We start from the raw sequence: 18153 nt of genomic DNA on the forward strand, positions 1-18153 counted from the left end.
TTTAAGGTCATGCCAAAGCATCTCAATCGGATTTAAGCCCAAACTCGGACCTTCTGGCATGTTTTTCCTGCTGCATAAGTGAAGCACAGTTGAGCTTCAGGACACAAAGTGATGGATGCACGTTCTCCTTCAGGATTTTCTGGTAGAGAGAAGAATTCATTCAGGGGCTGCTTGTCATCAATCACGACAAGCAGCCCCTGACCATCACACTACCACCACCATGTTCCACTGTTGCTGATGATCTTTTGCTGTGTTAGTTTTACGGCAGATGTAATTATTATTCAACACAGCCTGATCTGTCTTAGGCAGCTTACTTGTCATTTCTTTAAGTAGTCTTCAGGAATAGTTCTCCAGGCTTCATGAAGGACATTCAAAGCTTTTCTTTGGATGTTTCTGCCTTTTGTTCTGTTCTCCATCAACATGATCAAACACTGCTTCAATCATTTTGAGCTCTGCAAATGATTGGGAGGCCAATCCATGACTCATAGTGTTCCACTCTGTGTTTTTCTATCCAAGTTTGATTTTACTCCACTGGCAGTGCGTTTGGGATCATTTTCATGCTAAATGAATGAAGCTGCTTATCGGGCCGTTCCAATTTTAGTCACTAGAGGGCAGCACAATCTCATGTAGGTCCGGTCTCACTCTTATTGAAAGTACAGCTCAGTTTCATTTTTTAATCTTATTTTTAACATGCAATTCAAGGCAAAGAAAGGATTCTTTTTCGTGTTTTCAAACTGTTTATTTTTCTAAATAAAAGACATATTTACAAAATATATAATGCATTTATTTATTTAACAATTTCCACACTTACATTTTTGAGTTTCACCATAAATATAAACGCAGAAAAGCATGATATAGAAGGCTTTTTGTGTTTTACTGTGTTTAACGGCACATGTACAGGCTATTGCGTGTATCTGTGTTTGCCTACAGCAGGTCCTGCTCCACCCAGATGGTTTTCTTCTGCTCGTCCAGTATTCGGTCTTTGATCACCCTGATGAGGTCCTCCGTCCCTGCCCAGGCCTCCGGCTCCAGGGTGGCATACAGACATGGGATGCCCTCCAGCTCCTTCTCTTTTGCGCGACACAGCTTCACAAAGTCTTCCTCTGACTCCACGCGCAGAGGCAACTTCCTGTGTGGAGAGGAAACAGGAAGGAAGCAGCGATGAGGTGGTGAGTGTGGTTAAGAACCCAGTGTTTCTGATGAGATCCTGTCGACAGTCTGCAACAGCGGTCTGCATGCTTTTTCTCAGAAAGATAAGGCTGACGGTAATGGGTTCATGAGCTGGACTGCTATTTAAAGACACAATCCACCATAACACACGTCAAACATCTGGCTTCATTTAAAATCACGTAACGGACAGTTGAGGGGATCACGCACACAGATATTTTGAGTAAGGATCTAGATCTTGGTACCTTTCTGGGCAGGACACACACAAAAAGAAAGGTAATTGCAGCCAGCTACGATTAAAAGTTCAAAAGCAACAACAACATTAAACTGACATCCTCGGCTCAACGCCAACTCTTATCTGGTGTCATATCAAAATATCAGGGACTGTTTTTTTATTTTTTCTTGTTCTTGGAAAAAAAGAATTGCGGTTTGCAGCTGTGTGGTTTGAGTCACAGGGTAAACATGCAAGATTAAACAAGCTTTGCTAGGTCTACCTTAATTTCTTGACATTTTTGTCACAGATCTTGACGTAGATGATGATTGGGTAGATTTCTCTCCGCAGAAGGTCCTTGACGCAGCTCAGCTCAGCCTCCAGCAGGCAGTGTTTGCCCTGGTGACGGGTGGAAAAAAACAGCCTTTACAGACAAATACAGATCTACTACGTACATACATGAACAAGGAAGTCTCATTAAAAGATTTTAAAGTTAACTGCTTTCACATATATATCTATTCATTCTGTTGAGGAGTTAGGTGAGGACTTGGTCTTACAACCTGATTTCTCTGCACTACGAATAAATTAAATGAGGTCGGCCTTGAAGGCTTAACATCTTGACACCGCTGTGTTTCGGCCTTTAACTGCAAGACGCTGTCAGCTGAGGTAGGCCTACCACAGGCTCATCAGACCTAAATGTGTGTCTTGTGGTTAGCCTTTAGATAACGTCTATTTTTTAATTAGCCACAGCCGGTGACAGCTCATTCAGAGGGCACTAGCTTCCTACAGGCCTGGGTTCTGACTCACACTTCCCTCAGAAGCATTGTGATTGAGAAGCCTGCACCCCATTTCCACTGGACACACTTTTTCCATTTTAGCTCCCCTGCTTCGAGTATCACAGGTGTTTCCGTGCTTGGCATATGAAGCACAGGTGGAGACAAACTAGCACTACTTGGACCTCGGGACTACAGCTAGTCAGTCAGCATATTCACCTGGGAAATTGGGGGGGGGGGGATTTTACTACAGCAGCATTTGTTTTATCAGGCAGAAAAACCAAAACATACTGTTGAACCTCCACCTCTCTTTCTCATACTAACATATGAGGGATTAAATGTGCAGTTCAATTTCTTTACATTGGTGGAAGGGGGGGGGGGGGGGGTATCACTTAACTGACCCACTTTATTTCAAAAGGTATGAATAGGACTGACAAACAACGATGTCATTTTTAGAGCAGTTGACTTTCTTTGACTTTGTTTTTTTTAAGGAGAAGAAAAAAGACCGAGACTTGCACTGAACAACTACGCTTTACATCTTTAATGTTTCCTTATTTTGCATATTTATTTATTGTGTGTCTGTGTTTTAATATTGCGTGCACCGTGTCCGGATGTAGAAACTGGATTTACCAGCTTTTAACTGTTTTTTACAGCAGATGATACAGATTAAAGAACACGTTTTATTATCAAGCCATCAGACGCCTCTACAGCAACACCCAACTGCTGCTTACAGTTGTCAGTTTCCTCATGTGCAACATGCTGCATATTGCACCCCCCCCCATCCCATGTACATTTATTTATTCATTACTTTTTTAACCTTATTTATTACTACAGTAAAACTTTACTGTTTAAACAAGCTTTCTGTTGACCAATGCTTTTTACATCTTTATATTTTTAATTTACATTTAAACTCTATATTGTGTATATCGTGCATTTTGCTATTTATTAAACTTTACTTACTTACTAACTTACTTCTTTTATCTTAATTTCTTGTTTTTCATCTCATCAAACACATTTCAGTGTTTGTCGTAAATCACACATGACAAATAAAAGTAAAACTGAACTGTAATATTGTTTTTTATATGTTTTTAAATAATCATGCTGTATAGAATAAAAGATATGTAATACCATATTGCAGGATCTTTGGTTACCATTATACTATTATTTTAGTTCCCCCCTGTAATCTCTATGAACAGTTTATTACTGTAAAATGCTGCGACTCTCATGTTCTCAATTTATTTTCTTTTTTTTAAGTTTTCATATTATGACAGTATATCAGTGTTATCCTAAGAAAGCCATAGGTACACTTGGACTGGTTGCCAGTTTGTCACAGGGCTAACACAGAGAGCCAGACGACAGTCATTCATGCCTTTAGCCAGTTTAGAAACTCAAGTACCCAGCATGCAAAGTCCATACAGCTCCAACCAGCCGGGCCTTTCTTATTTTGCGTTAACAGTGCTAACCACTGCACCACTAAACACAAAATAACTGAAATAACAAGCAAAATATTTATAAATGAATTATTTAACCCTTTAAACAATAACCCGTCAACGGTGACAGTTAGCATTTTTAGCAAGTTTGGGCAACTCCAAGCCTTGAGGGTCAGAGTCCTGCAGGATTTAGACCTCACCCTGGGTCAAGACACCTGAATCAAATGATTAGTTCGTCACCAGGCCTCTGGAGAACTTCAAGACATGTTCAGGAGGTAATTTAGCCATTTAAATCAGCTGTGTTGGATCATGGACACATCTAAAACCTGCAGGACACCGGCCCTTGAGGTCTGGAGTTGCCCACCCCTGGTTTAAAGGATCAATTGGTTTAGGGTTTAAAGGGTTAAACTTAACTTTTGAATTCCTGTAAATATGTGCGCTTACTAAAAGAAACAATATTTCAAAAAAATCTATATCTTGCTGTTAATATATTCATCAGGATTTCCACAGTAATCACATAGCATTACTATAGCATGTTTACTACATTTTTACAGCTATTTCTTAAAGGGTGAGAAGTAGGGGTAAGTTATATGATTGGGGTTAGGATGATAGCACATTTAAAGCTTGTTTGTTTCAGTTTCATCACACACAGTGTACACTTTAGTGTAAAGTTAACAAATAAAGCCTTATAGTTTCTATGTGTGCGATAATTAGGCCTGTGAATATGACAGGTTTATCACTGGTTACATTTGTTGTATGTCTTTTAGTGTCAGGTTGTCTCGATCATTATTAACTTTACAAATCTGAATAATTACATTAGAATAACATTCCCACAACAACGGGAGTCATGTCAGTCTTCCACACTCCCCTTTGACTAAAGTGGTCCCTTAATGTTTATAAAGGAGTAAACACATTAGGAGACGTTGCATTTTCACACACACACAATATAAACTCACTTTTGCAGCGACAGCCTCTATGTTTTCTCTGGTGATGCATTCAAAAGTGGCTTGTTTCTCTTTGTAGTGAATGAAGGGCTCCACGTTCTGTTTTAGATGAAACTCCTCCTTGGTCAAGCTGTCTGCTCAGCAGGATGCAAAGGAAACAGGACAAAAAAAGAAAAGATGTCAAGTCTGTTTCTTGTCTTGTCAAATTGTGGCTCTAAGGGCAGAGAGATGAAACTGTTCATTTGTTAACAGTCACCACAGCACATTTAGCACAAGGAACAGAAACCTTTGTGGTTTTTGCCGTGGGGAATGTCGACGTAATTGAGACTTCAAGCAGTCTCTTGAGTTCGCCAGATGTTCAACATTTTTTACACCGGCAACTTGTCGCGCCCCTGGTCCACTGGGACCGGTCGGTTTGTCATGTGACCGCAGTGTTAATTCTCTAAAAATCTGACGGGGCCGGCAACGTTTTCACATTACAGTGGGTCAGCTGAAGTGTCGCAACTAAACTATCTGTGTCATCTCTGTGCATCGTCATTCTAACTATCATCTGGGTCATCTTAAATCCTGCCTCTACTGTCTCTTTGGCTATACTCCTTAACATTTACACACAGCACAATACCTGACCTACATCTGAGTAGTTGCTTCCTCTTCTCTCAACGACTCGTCTATAGTTTATATACTTCTTATCTCAATGAGGTATAAAGATTCCTCATTGTGAGCCTTCATACACTGACCTGGTTTGCAGATATTAAAGTCCATGGCTCCCCCCATGTTAAGTATTTTCTGGATAATGGTTTTGGCGAGAGCAGCGGGCGTGAATAGGACCGGTCTTCTTCTCTGGGTCCGCTGGAGGGTGACGGGACTGTAGGGAATCAGGCTCAAGCTCCTGCTCAGCTCACCATCTCCGTCAGCGGCATCTGTTTGCACCAACAGCCACAGCGTGCAACGAGAGGTATAGCACAATTATGACTCAGTTTGAGAACAGAAAGTGAAGAGCTGCCAAAAATAATTTTAGCAAACGAATATCTAGTCTGAATTTGAGCAACAGAGTGAAAAGAGAAAAAGCAGCCAGCAAAAGAAGGGCTCAGTGCAGATAAAAGAAACTAAGCACTGCATTGTACACCTTCAGTACTCTTTTTAAAAATTAACATGAATCTTGTGCAGCAACATTTCCAGTCACAGCCCCACCCCCATGTTCTATTAAAGCCTTTCATTCATGCTCTCACCTAAACAGTTAATTCCACGTTATCATATTTTTATAGTGTTACTGTTATAGCAGTTTTAGTTTCATGGCCTTTTCACACCTCGCTATGTAATTTAAATGTTTAAATTGCTGCTTTGGCTCACACATGTTATGCAGAGCACACAGTTCAAGCACTTTCCAGTCTTACACTTGAGCACAACTTCCAACCGTTTCCACCGCACACCCGTCTGTGTTTACATCAAGTGACATTTCACACACTTTCATCTTACTCTTCCAATGACTCCTTCAGCTCCTGTCAGGGCTTCTTATACAACTGACACTTCACACGCTCTGAGCTTTTTGACAACAAAAACCATCAAAACAACTTTCCACAACTTTTGCTTTTTTAGACGCGATTTACTTCAGTTGCTCTCTGTGCTCACGGTGTCCTCAATCCTCAACTCCTTTCAGCTTTTTTTCTTCCTTTTTTTCGCGCTTCAGCTTCACCAGAATTGCTTGCATGGAAAATGGCACCTATGCACCCTTTAGCAGCTCTTTACCACTGCTGCTTTCACTTTCTGCGCTTTTGACAGCCACTTCAAATGCTTCAGCTGTGAATTTTCCGTAGTTAGCACATGTGCACCGTCTTTGTTTTGTCTCTCCCCCCCAACCGACCGACTGCAACGCTTTGTGCTCACCTTCGGGTCGAAGCACCTCAAAGCCTTGCCTGGGTAGTGTTGTGCTGCCTGAGTTGATGATCCTCACACGCTCATTGCTGTTCATTCGCTTGTACTTGATGTCCACCCTGCTCACAAACTGCAAATCAAAGCAGATATAGAAAAAAAGGCCTGAGTTACTGAGACGTGGAGGCAGTTGCGCATCGGTTTTATGGAAAACGAAGAGTTTATTAGGACCAATCTTGATTCATTGTCTTAAGTTTCCGCACCGCCGAACAACTCTCGACATCGCGACAACTGGAGGTTTTGTTTGAACTTTATTACCTGCAGTATTTGAGTGAGGAAGATGCTCGCTCTAGACAAGCGCGGGCTGGCTCTGGGATCAGGAGAGTGGCTGGTTTCTTCTGGTTGTAAATTATTCTAGGCAGAAATGAAAAGCATACATGAATGTTGTGATCCAAACTGTAACAAACACGCTTTTGTGAGCACAACATAGCAGAATAACGCCCTGAAATAACTACTTACTCAACCAACCTGACATCAATGTAAACTGATGCTGACCCAAGCTTAAACAGAAAGCTTAGTTCTAGCGTGTTATCAAAGAGCACTCTAGAGTGTTTTCTTTTTGATTGCAGATGCATGGGCATGTATACGGCTTGTTTATCATGCAATGCAGGTACCTGAAAGGGTATCTCATGGATGAACTGCAAAATAAATCCAATCTAGAATGCAATCTGGAAACCCATCGCCTAGTCTCAGATTATTTGGAAATGCATAGAAAAAATTTTTCGAGGGGAGGGTTGCAACTATCATGCAGGCGTGGTTGCATGCAAACTGCTTGCAATCAATATTGGAAAGAAATATCCAAAATATACAGAGATGGCCAGGATAAGAACTATTAAATGGTGAATTTTTTATTGGGAAATAGTTGGATATTAATCATTTCTGGGAAAAATGCCTTTGTTGTTCCGGTTGTGCACATCAAACCACCTCCCCCGCCAATCCAATGACCTAGGAAGGATTTTCCCCCACATTACGCGTTAGTTTGCGAACCCTTAATTTGCAACCCAGACTATAAGACTTATTTACGCATCTTTGCTTTAGTCAAATACCCGTATTCAAATTTTCAATGCACTTTTTTAAACTAAGTGAGAGAGCGAGAGGAAAAAGAAAGAGGCTGAGGTTTCTCACCCTGTTGTTCCGTTGAATTTCATTCTCTTCTTTCCCCCCTCGACACACTAACTTCTGAATCTTTACCAGGAGCAGCTGCTGGGCTCTATTCACACACGTAAACACACAAAAACACACACACACATGCACACTGAATGCTTGTCAAGATTCTCCCTCCGTGTACGAACTCGTCCTCCCTCGGGCTTCTTTTTATTATGCTCTGAGGTTACAACAGGCTGTTTCTGCAGATGTTTCAGGTTAATGCTTCTTTGGTGTAATGTGTAATCTTTCAGGAGATCAGTGGTAATCAGCTGCTACTGCATTTTGAAAATCTGAGCTAAAACTCACTCACAAACTTCAGTTTAAAAAACAAAAGCATACAAAGTCTGTACCGTGAGTAACTGGGTATAGTGCCTCGCTCAGCCAGGTCAGAGCCGCTGTAGGGGTCCACACGGGCGCACTGCCACTCACAGCGGCCCTGGTGCCTGGTGTCCAGCACGTGCACCACCTCATCGCAGCGCACGGACAAAGAGCAGCTGTCCGACTGTCCGGAGATGTTGAGGTTGACACGTATGTAGAATGAGTCGCCGGATGCTAAAGTGCCATCTGCTAGATTGCTCTGGAGACGGCGATAAGCTGCAGGGCGAGCATATATTTGAGTTCATGTATGCTGTGGAGTCACATTAAACAAATGTTCCAATATAAACATCACTTACAGTCGTGGCTGGCTCGATAGTGCAGGGTGATGGGCCCAGAGCAGTGCTGCAGAGTCCAGTGGGCTTCTTCCTGAGTGCTCGTCTCCAATGAAATGCTCTGGTTTTCCCCACGTATGCACCCCTCAAGCTGGACAGCCAATCACAGCAGAAACAAAGATTACCGATTAGTCCCTTCTAAAAACTGTCACAGGAAAAGGAACAGAAATAGAACAAATAAAACAAGCAGGTGTCTAAAATTATGAATTCGGCGTGTTCCTCGTTCCTCTCTAAATGTCCATCCACGTTCCCAGTTCTCTAAAGAGCTTTTCTTTTTGCACATCCAGCTGTTTTAACTGAGGTCGTCTTACTGCCACCATGAATCTTTTCACAATTAAAACATTCAGGAAGTAGATGACATACAAACATGAGGTGGTGGCCCTCTCGTAGCCCCGCCTTCTCTGCGTTGGACCCAGACTGGACATACGAGATGAAGATCCCGCTGTCGTTGCCACCGATCAGTCTGATGTCCTTCAGCAGGTTGTCGCCTTGCAGCGACAGCTCCTGCACCGGCTTCAGGGACCCACTGAGTCTGGAGAAGGAGGAAAGAGACGGGCGGAACGGCCTGCACGAGCACGCAAAGACACAAAGCAGAAGGTGTTTGTAAATCAGCATCACTTTTCGCTTTTATTCCTGTGTGCGTTTCTGCACCAGCGGACATGCTGTACCTCTCCAAAGAGAGTTTCCTGAAGATGTTGTTGACCTGCTCCAGGTCATAAGTGTCCATTCCTTCAGACTGATGGGAAGAGGAAGATGAGTGCACAGAGGGAGGACCACGCTCATCCTCTGAGGAAAGAATAGAAATAGATGGATCATTTTTTTTCCTTCAAAAAGAAAAACCAGGTCAACTGAAGGTAAACATAGTATCTCAGATCACAAATAGCAGATGTTTAAAAAGTGCATTACCAAGCTCCATTTCCATGTTGTCACTGTCAAAGTCAGAGATGCTAAAACAGACAAAACAAATCAGACTGAAGGGAAGGCAAACCAGCAGAAATTCTTCAAACTTTACTGCCATGAAGTTCAATCGGTCGTCTCCGTGACGTTTATTCAGTACCTGCGGGGGTAGAAGTCGTGCTCCTTCTCCCTCTCTCGACGGTAAAGGGACGCTTTCTCAGGGGGTTCAGGAAGAGTGGACAGGATGCTGTCGTTACGGCAACGCAGCTGAAAGGGAGAAGTCGGCATTATACGCTGGACAAGCCATTTACGTCAACACTGCATTAGATTCTGGATAGACCAGGATTTCTACAAAGAGCAGCCAGGATGATTATTTTTTACCAAAATCAGAGCAGCGCAATTTCACTGGTATTAAAAGTAAGCAAAAACAACTGAGTCGCACCATTTGCCTGTTGCTGGGTGAATCCACCGGGCTGAACATGAGCTGGGAGGTGGACGAAGAGCAGGTGAGCGGGGGAGCCGACGAGGGCGGATATGTGGGGGAAATAGGGATGCTGGGTGAGGGAGGGAGAGAGCTGCTGTTGCCATAATTCGGCACGTTGATCTCCAGAAAGTTGCCTCCGTTGGTAGGAGCCGAAGCTGGAAGGTGGAGATAAAGTTTGATAAAGCTGCACAAAAGGATTGGTCACATGTTGCTGTAGGACATGCGGCGGTAGGTAGTGTTACCTGCAGGGTGACTGTTCTCTGAGTTGATTGGAAAGTCTTTCAGTAAAGAGACTGGAGACTTTACTCTATTCTAAAAGACAAAACACAGTCATTTTGATCAGTTTGTCATGTGTAGCAGAGCCATTTGATAAATCTCTGCTCTGTGCATTAGAAGGTATTGAGTTTGGTCTTTGCTTCACATGATCTATAAGGTTAAGGAGAGAATAACTGACCCCCGCTTTGAGGTTGAGTCTGCGTCTGAGTCGGGGCTCCTCGGAGAAGAACTTGTCGTCAGGCGACTCGTCGCTGGAGCATTCAGACTGTCCCTGTGCCAGTTTACTATCATCTCCCTGAGAAATGATGGACGGAGGTAAATCCCTTGGTAGACTCTGCAAAAACAGTGAAACGGTTAAAGGGGAGGAATGTTTGGCGAAAACTTGAGCATTTTTTAAATCGATATGTGAAGAAAAGAAACAATATCCCTTCGCACTACTGTGTCTGACCTGGTCTAGGTTGATGTCTTTGGACATTCGTCGCAGGCGAGACTCCAGAGTGACCAGCTTAGCGTCTTTGCGTACAATCTCCAGGTGGAGTTCATCGCTCCTCTCCTCCAGCTCTCTGATCTGCTTGCGATACTTGTCCTTGTCGATGAGACACTGGGAGAACTGGTGCTGGGCCTCGTCTCTGGCTCGAAACGCCTGCAAGCAGCAGAGGAGTTAACACAGAAGTATGAATGATTTTGTATGTATGAAATCATGTGTGTTGTGTGTGTTTTCACCTGGTCTCTCTCCTTCTCCACCTCGTCTAGCTGTACAGCGATGGTGTCTATGCGGTTGCGATACATCTCGCAATCCTTCTGCAGTGTGGAGCACTTCAGCTCCAGGTCCTCCTTTTCTTCCAGGTACTGCATACATGGACACACACACACACGCACACAGACCAAAACTAACGGTTATTTATAGTTAGACAAAAACAGGTAGAGAAATACAGGAAGAGAAACAGCGGGAGAGAAATAAAGAGCCACCAGATTATGCAGAAAGAGGCCTGAGACGGGGCTTTCTTCAAAGGTCTCATGGGGCACTGGTTTAGGTTTCTAGGGTGTGTTACTGCAAAGCCTGTTTGTTCAGTGTGCCTCTCTGCACCACACTGCTACATATTCACACATTTAAACACAGATGGAAACAAGCTGCCAGACAGAAATATGACTGCTAAACTCCCATTTAGCCCACTTACAGCATACAGCCATACATTCTTATGTGTGTGTGTGTGGTTGTAACCTTATCTCGTAGTTCCTCTGCCTGTCTGATTTCTTCATGCAGGTTGTAGAGGCGGTTGACCAGATCCTGTCTGTCTTCTAGTGCTTCCTGTCTGTCATGCTCCAAAATGTCAAGGATGGCCTTGTCTGACTCAGGTAAAGGGCCGGGCTGGGTAAGAAACACACACACACATTAACACTGTTAGATATGAAATCATATGACTGGCTGCTACACTGCAGTTGTCAACCTTTCCTTTTTATGCTTATCAGCAAGGAAATAGTGAGTCAACCAATAAGTGTGAGTTTATTGATAGAACACCTCATCACATTTAGAGTAATTTATAGAGCAAAGTTAAGAAAAATAAAATGATGCATCTATTGTCCGTTCCCTTATTTCATGGCACACTCACTGCACACTTCAATGGGTACAGCTTTTCAGCTGTTTATTAACACAAAACAAGTCAGTGCGTGTAGACACGGTCAAGACGATCTGCTGAAGCTCAAACTGAGCATCAGAATGAGGACGAAAGGTGATTTAAGAGAGTTTAAAAGGTGGCGTTGTTGTTGATGCCAGTCGGGCAGATCAGTATTTCAGAAACTGCTGATCTACTGGGATTTACCCACATAATCATCTATATAGTTTAAAGAGAATGTCCTGAAAAAGACATAACATCCAATGAGCTGCAGTTCTCTGGGTAGAAATGCCTGATTGGGAGTCTGTTCTTGGTTCTTTAGAGGTTTCTATTCTAACTTTAGTTCCTGTTTGGTTTTCCATGATGTTTTCAGCTCAGAATTTCTTTTCTTTTATATTTTGTAACTATAGATATTGTTTACCACTAACCCCTTTCCCATCATTATATTACATCCATTGTCTTTTGATTCCTGTTTTATTTTGCTAGCCTCCTGTCCCGTGTATGTGTACTTAGTTTTGAGTCCAATGTCTTGTTTTCCCAGATTAGGAAGAGTGAGGAAGGCACCAGTAACTCAAATAACCACTCATTACAGCCAAGTTATGCAGAAGAGCATCTCTGAATGTAGAATTATGTAACCTTGGCACAGATTGGCTACAGCAGCAGAAGACCACATTGGATCTGGTCTCTCATGTCAACTAACAACAGGAAACTGAAGCTGGAATTCATATTTGCTCACCAAAAGGGGAAACAGACAACTGAAGAAACATGCTTGGTCTCAATTTCTAGTGCGACATTCAGATTACAACATGAAAGCATGGATCCATCCTTCTTCGCCTCAGCAGGTTAGGCTGCTGTTGGTGGTGTAATGGTGCAGGGATGGTGCTTTCTTGGACATGACAATGACTTTGTTGTACTCAGATGGTCTCTAATAGAACGCTTTGAGGTGTTGTTGAAACGGGAGATTCACATCATGGATGTGCAGCTGGCAAAACTGCAGCAACTGTGTGATGCTATCATGTCAATATGGACCAAAATCTCAGAGGAATATTTCCAGCATTTTGTTGAATCTATGCCACGGAGAATTAAAGCAGTTCTAAAGACAAAAAGAGGCCCAATCTGGTACTAACAAGGTGTACCCAATGAAGTGGCCAGTGAGTGTGTCTACTGTTAAAGATGGTGGATGTTCATATTAAACATGACCAAATACTCTTAGCTCTCTATGATGTCAATGAGAGCAGATTTTCCCAATATGGTCATCTGAGGCAAACAAGTTTGTCGGTGAGCACAGAAGCCACACCCACTTGTTTTCAAAGCCTTCTGTTTATGAGAGGCAGGCAAGAAAAAAGTTGGCTTAAAGGTAGATAAGCTAAAAATGCAGAGCAGTTAAAAGTTCCCACAGCAAATAAACACACATAGACGATGATATAAGATTATTTTTTATCTGTAAATCATGCAAATAGAAAACTATGCAATTGGAACTGAAAAATGAATGAATAATAGGTTCTATTATTAGTTAGTCCAACCCAGCTCAGTAGCTCAGTCCTTTGGTGTCGATGGTTTTTGTACCTTACACTTTTGTTTTGCACTTACAGCAGCAGACAAACAGCAGTTGGGCTGCAAACTCAGTGTTGCATTTAGCTGCTAAGATATTTTTACACACATGCGGAGATAAGCATTTGACAGCTCACGCTAACAGCTTGTTGTGCTGCTCTGAAGTGGTGAAAATGTATTACAGTCGGTTTAAGTTATGATAGCAGAGCAGGCAATGTCAGTGCTTTATTACATAATGCTCAAGTACCTGTATGATGGACTGTAGCTCCTGCAGTTTGATCTTGAGCATCTCGTTCTCTCTTTCCAGCTCAAAGATCTGCTCTCTCTTTGGCCGATTCTCGATGTCGTTCTTCAGCTTCAGACTCTGTCTCCTCTCCATCTTACACTCTTCCTCCACCTTGTTCAGCTTGTGCTTCAGTTGGTCAATCTATAACGCAAACAAGACAGTGATCAGCACCGAGCTAGAGGAACGCTCTTACTGTTTTTGGTTTTTGTTCATTGATTATCATTAATACACAGAGTGATGACGGCGTTTATCTGCATGTGCTTTAATACGTCAGGCAGTACCTCCAGCTGCAAGTCTCGGCTTCTCATCACAGCCATGTTCTTCTCCTCACTCAGCGTGGCGTACCTCATGGCCAGCTTGTAGTTTTCATCCTTTACTCTCAGGAGCTCATCACTGTAGGTGTTTCTCTCCTCTCTCAGCTTATTGTACCCTAAGCGGCAACCAAAAATGTGAAAATGTAGCTCTTTATTCGCTTTGCTGTTGGGCAGCAGTTGTTTCATTGGTGGAAATAAGGAATATGGCTTCCCTTTATGTGTAAAGATTAACATCCTTTTCTGTTTTGCAGCACATTACATGACATCCAAAAACAAGCTCAACGCTGATATATTAAAAAAATGATAAAAGTCGCAAAGCTAATTATATGAGCATATGAAAGCCTAAAGAGTGTACTTGCACTATTTTTAGTATTTATTTGTTTGTGCTTGGTGTTCCAGCTGCAGTGTTTAACTGCATGGGGCATAAAGACCACAGCGTCCTAGTTTCACTGATAGTCTTTGAGAGACAACAGAGTTTATCCATATCGAACCTGAATGTGGTGCACCAGGCGGGGCAAACCAAGCCTGTGTGGTGGGTTGCAGTTTCAGCAAATCGTGGTAAGCTTTTGGTTTAGATTTTATGTTTAACCATTTGAGACAATAGTCATCTGTCTTTACTGTCTGCAGCGAGTAGGTGTGTGTGTGTGTTTTAAGCATCCAAGACATCAGCAGCAGTGGTTGGAAGCATTATCTTTTCGGTAAATGCATCCCAGTAAACATATTAATGATATACTGTAAGTTATTCGCTTTGTGAGAATGGCAAACAACACCTTAGTGCAGCCACGCAACTGCATTGTCAGTCTTATTAATACAAATTCAGCGTAGAGACACAGATGGTGGGAAGCTAGTAAACTGCGGTCAGGAAATATATCAAACAAAAACAAAAACTTTACTCTGCTGGAAGGCCTGAAGCTCCTGATTGGCCAGCTTTAACTTCCTTTTTTCATCTTCCAGAGTGACGAACTTCTTGTTGAGCTCAGCGTGCTGCAGGGTCTTGACTTTGGACTGCTGCTGCAGCTTCGTGACTTCATTCATCAGAAACTGCGTCAGACCCTCGTGACCCTCTTCCACTGCAGGAGAGCAGAGGAGGAAAAAAAAAACAAAGTATATTATACACCTCTGACTTTATAACAGGATTGCAAAGTAAGCTGATTTGGATCAATTCAGCTCTTACACTGCATAACTGAAGTGACTGCTTTTGCCTGAACAGAGCTATAAAGCAGCTACAGAACGACCAGTTCACAAAGTTTCCTCCCATAACTGGAGTTATGAACTGGAGCTATCTACTCCATTTGAGTCAAATACTCCTGGGCAACTTTGGATTCAGCATCTTGCAGAAGGAGCAGGCAATCGATCCACCAACCAACCTTCAACTCACACATGTCACGCTTCACTTCAGAAATTTTCTACACTTCACTGTCCATCAAAGCCTGTATGAGTCTTTGTAGTACACGGAAGATGTGTGTTCATGCACGTATGTGCTGGATGCAAAGATTTTTGCCTCACCGACAATGGTGGAGAAGCGTCGTGTGGGTTCCTTCCCCGTGACCAGCTTGTACAGGTCAGGGTAGTAAAATTCCAGACTCTCCAGGAAGGCCACGTACCCCCGCTCGCCTTTAGTGTGGAGGATGTCAAGTAGACGGCCTGAGAGAGGAAGGGTTAACATGTGAGAGGTCAAAGAAAAGAAAGCAAAATAGGAGTTCTGCCTTTAATAATTAACAAATGTGGAAATACGCCTTTCTACCCACTTGTGCGGTTTGTTTTTGTGGCAAGCACTAGTGAGTTGAGAATCTCATCCTCATCCAGTTCATCCAGGACTTTGCACTGACGAAGGTAGGGCGTGAGCTTTGACGGGGTGATCGTAGTACACAGGTTGTAGCGTTGGCTCTCCACCTTCTCCCACAATGCCTCCACATCATCAGATGTCCCATTTTCCATTTCTTACACCCTTAAAAAGTAGCAGAACCCACAGGGGGGGGTTAGCTGTGCAGCATGTCGTCTGTTTTTACATGTCTCGTACTGGAAATTAACTTATACGAGTTAGCTGAGGACATCGCAGATCTGTGAATGCTCCCTGAACAGTTATCAGGCACAAAATGGTGAATGAAAAAGGAGAAGGAACTGAGAGGACATATTTGTTAGGTTATGAGAAACCACATTTGAAATATGATAGCTTAGTTTACTTTCAGACATCAGCAAGACTAAGAAAGATGCACCAAATTAAAAGATATACACATTTATATGATCCCGAAAGAAGTTTCTACTTTGGTAAAAACAGAATAACACAGTGTTTTTAAATATATAAAAGTTGATTTTGTTTGTGAGCCACAATAATTTCTGTTTATGAATTTCATGCTACTTATTTCTGTCATATAGATGGAATCTCTTTCCTTCTTTGGTCTGATGGGTTGCCATCAGATAAAATCTGGGGATGCATATTAATGGTTCTGGGAAGCTGATTGAACTTTTAGCCTCCTAGTTTTTCCGTTAGTACCCCCACCAACTATTACCAGAAAGTTGACATTTGTGGTCTTCAATAAAATTTCCGAACAGACCACCAAGTGACACATAATACACACATCTCATACAGAGGGAAGTGTATCAATTTTAGCCAACAGCTACGTGCAAAAACTAGCTGCATGTTTGGCATCAATTAGCAGATGTTAGCATGCTAACATGCTAAGCTAAATGCTAAATTAAAAGAAAGGGTATTAAAAGAAACCTTTAGTGCATATAGTTACTGCTGTCTCATAGACAAATGTCTAAATTATTACATTTCTGTATTTAAATATGAAAACACTCATTTACCAAGTTTTCGTCTAAGTGGTCAAGGACAGAGCACCTGTGGCTGCCCAACAGAACCAGAAGCTATGCCAGGTAGGATGTATATACTGATACTGCTGTAATTACATGAAACCACTACTTTTTTTAAAGCAGATTTTTTTTTTGTTTTTATTGCTGAACCATTTCACTGCCACCATTGTTTCCATACAGAGAGAAACAACCATTTTAGGCCTTGATTATCTTATGGCCTTCATAAACAATGGTAAAAAAAGGAAGCACAATAAGAATTATATGCTTCTGTGTTGCTACATTGTAAGCAGCTTAAGTCATTCTCTAGCTCCTCCGTCGTTCTCCGAGAGCCATGAGGTGAAAGAACTTACGTCTGGTAAATCCCTTGTCCTACCCAAAACTGCATATACTGACATCACTCGAGAAAACTCATCATTATTGACTCATTTTCCTATCTGAGGCTTCCAACTGATCTCATATTTATTGTATTACCTCCAAGGTGTAAAATCTTTTTTTATATTTATCTTTATAGCTGATATGGTCCTGAAATATGATAACCGATGCATCTAAAAGAGCCGCTTCATGCCTTACTAAGTATAACAGAACTTTGGTCCCACACACTCTTGACATAGACTTTAATTGGCTGACATCTTTCCATTTGCCTCTCCACTCTTTTAATTTTTACTTTTCCAGAGACAAATTGGTGCTCTCTTGATCTTCCTCTTACTCCCACTTGGTTTCCTCTCTCCATCTTATACAGGCATGCACACTGTCCATGCACTGCTGGCATTTGCATGCTCTTTGGGTAGTGGGTGTTATCCTACAAGCCCGCTTTGTGACTTGAAGCCAACAGTTAGGCAAATCATGGTTATCTGATGCCGCAGCACATGTAAACACACACAATCACGCATACTTTTGCATACTCTAACTGCATGTGTAAAAACTGGAGCTTGTGCTTTTGTCCTGCTTAGAAATGACACATGCTGGTTATAATGCCAGAGCAGCATCTGATGTACCCAGTTTAATCTTTATTGTAAATGTGAAAGTAAATTAAAAGTGAGATTAAGCTCCTCTCAACAGCTTTACCTCTATTATTTTGTAACTGCCTTCAGATATTTGTGCAGACAGTGAACAAAATCAATGACAAGCTTCTCCGCAGTTCGATACAAGCACAAATATCACACCCTCTCAACTCTTAAGCTATTATTTGTATCTACAGCATGCATACCCTGCCACAGTCACTGCAGATGATAAAACCACAAACACTCAGACCAACACACACAGACACACACACCCCTGCAGTTGTGCACATGCACAAATACACATTGCATGCAGGCACATTATAAACACACACAAACACACATGCACGCACAGACCCCTTCAGTAACCACACACATGTTTCCTCTTCTCTCTTTTCTTAATTTGGACTTGATTACCGAGAAAGCTCATCCTTGCTTCCTCCTTTTCAAACCAGATGTGAGTAGCTGCTCCCTTCCTCTCTTCTCTGTTCGTCTTCACAGACAGCCACTCTTGTTTATAGTACTGCGGTCAGAGGAGTTGATTGTCCATTTTAAAGCAGTGCGCAGACGTGTGTGTGTGTGTGTGTGTGTGTGTGTGTGTGTGTGTGTG

At 42.3% G+C, this 18153-nt stretch overlaps 1 protein-coding gene across 2 annotated transcripts in view; it reads right to left on the reverse strand.

The window, feature by feature from the left end:
• Positions 1 to 773: 773 nt before the first annotated feature.
• The window catches only part of card11 (caspase recruitment domain family, member 11), a 21298-nt gene continuing 3918 nt past the window's right edge, over positions 774 to 18153 (reverse strand). Inside the window, exons 1-25 of one of the 2 annotated variants that reach the window (XM_005743467.2) lie at positions 16540 to 16592; positions 15480 to 15679; positions 15238 to 15375; positions 14625 to 14801; positions 13699 to 13847; positions 13379 to 13558; positions 11190 to 11336; positions 10691 to 10816; positions 10416 to 10610; positions 10146 to 10301; positions 9934 to 10003; positions 9650 to 9846; positions 9368 to 9474; positions 9217 to 9257; positions 8979 to 9096; positions 8674 to 8875; positions 8275 to 8401; positions 7951 to 8194; positions 7580 to 7664; positions 6713 to 6808; positions 6410 to 6527; positions 5263 to 5445; positions 4538 to 4659; positions 1662 to 1777; positions 774 to 1129 (exon numbers count right to left, since the gene is read on the reverse strand). In XM_005743467.2, coding sequence (XP_005743524.1) covers positions 925 to 1129; positions 1662 to 1777; positions 4538 to 4659; positions 5263 to 5445; positions 6410 to 6527; positions 6713 to 6808; positions 7580 to 7664; positions 7951 to 8194; positions 8275 to 8401; positions 8674 to 8875; positions 8979 to 9096; positions 9217 to 9257; positions 9368 to 9474; positions 9650 to 9846; positions 9934 to 10003; positions 10146 to 10301; positions 10416 to 10610; positions 10691 to 10816; positions 11190 to 11336; positions 13379 to 13558; positions 13699 to 13847; positions 14625 to 14801; positions 15238 to 15375; positions 15480 to 15669 — 3489 coding nt within the window. In that variant the 5' untranslated portion in view covers positions 15670 to 15679; positions 16540 to 16592 and the 3' untranslated portion in view covers positions 774 to 924. Of the gene's footprint in view, positions 1130 to 1661; positions 1778 to 4537; positions 4660 to 5262; positions 5446 to 6409; positions 6528 to 6712; positions 6809 to 7579; positions 7665 to 7950; positions 8195 to 8274; positions 8402 to 8673; positions 8876 to 8978; positions 9097 to 9216; positions 9258 to 9367; positions 9475 to 9649; positions 9847 to 9933; positions 10004 to 10145; positions 10302 to 10415; positions 10611 to 10690; positions 10817 to 11189; positions 11337 to 13378; positions 13559 to 13698; positions 13848 to 14624; positions 14802 to 15237; positions 15376 to 15479; positions 15680 to 16539; positions 16593 to 18153 lie in introns of those variants that run through there. The other variant, XM_005743466.1, reaches the window with a different exon arrangement.

The sequence above is a fragment of the Pundamilia nyererei genome, unplaced genomic scaffold (assembly GCF_000239375.1).
Source record: "Pundamilia nyererei isolate P.nyererei 1_Seehausen unplaced genomic scaffold, PunNye1.0 scaffold00132, whole genome shotgun sequence".
Taxonomy (NCBI): domain Eukaryota; kingdom Metazoa; phylum Chordata; class Actinopteri; order Cichliformes; family Cichlidae; genus Pundamilia; species Pundamilia nyererei.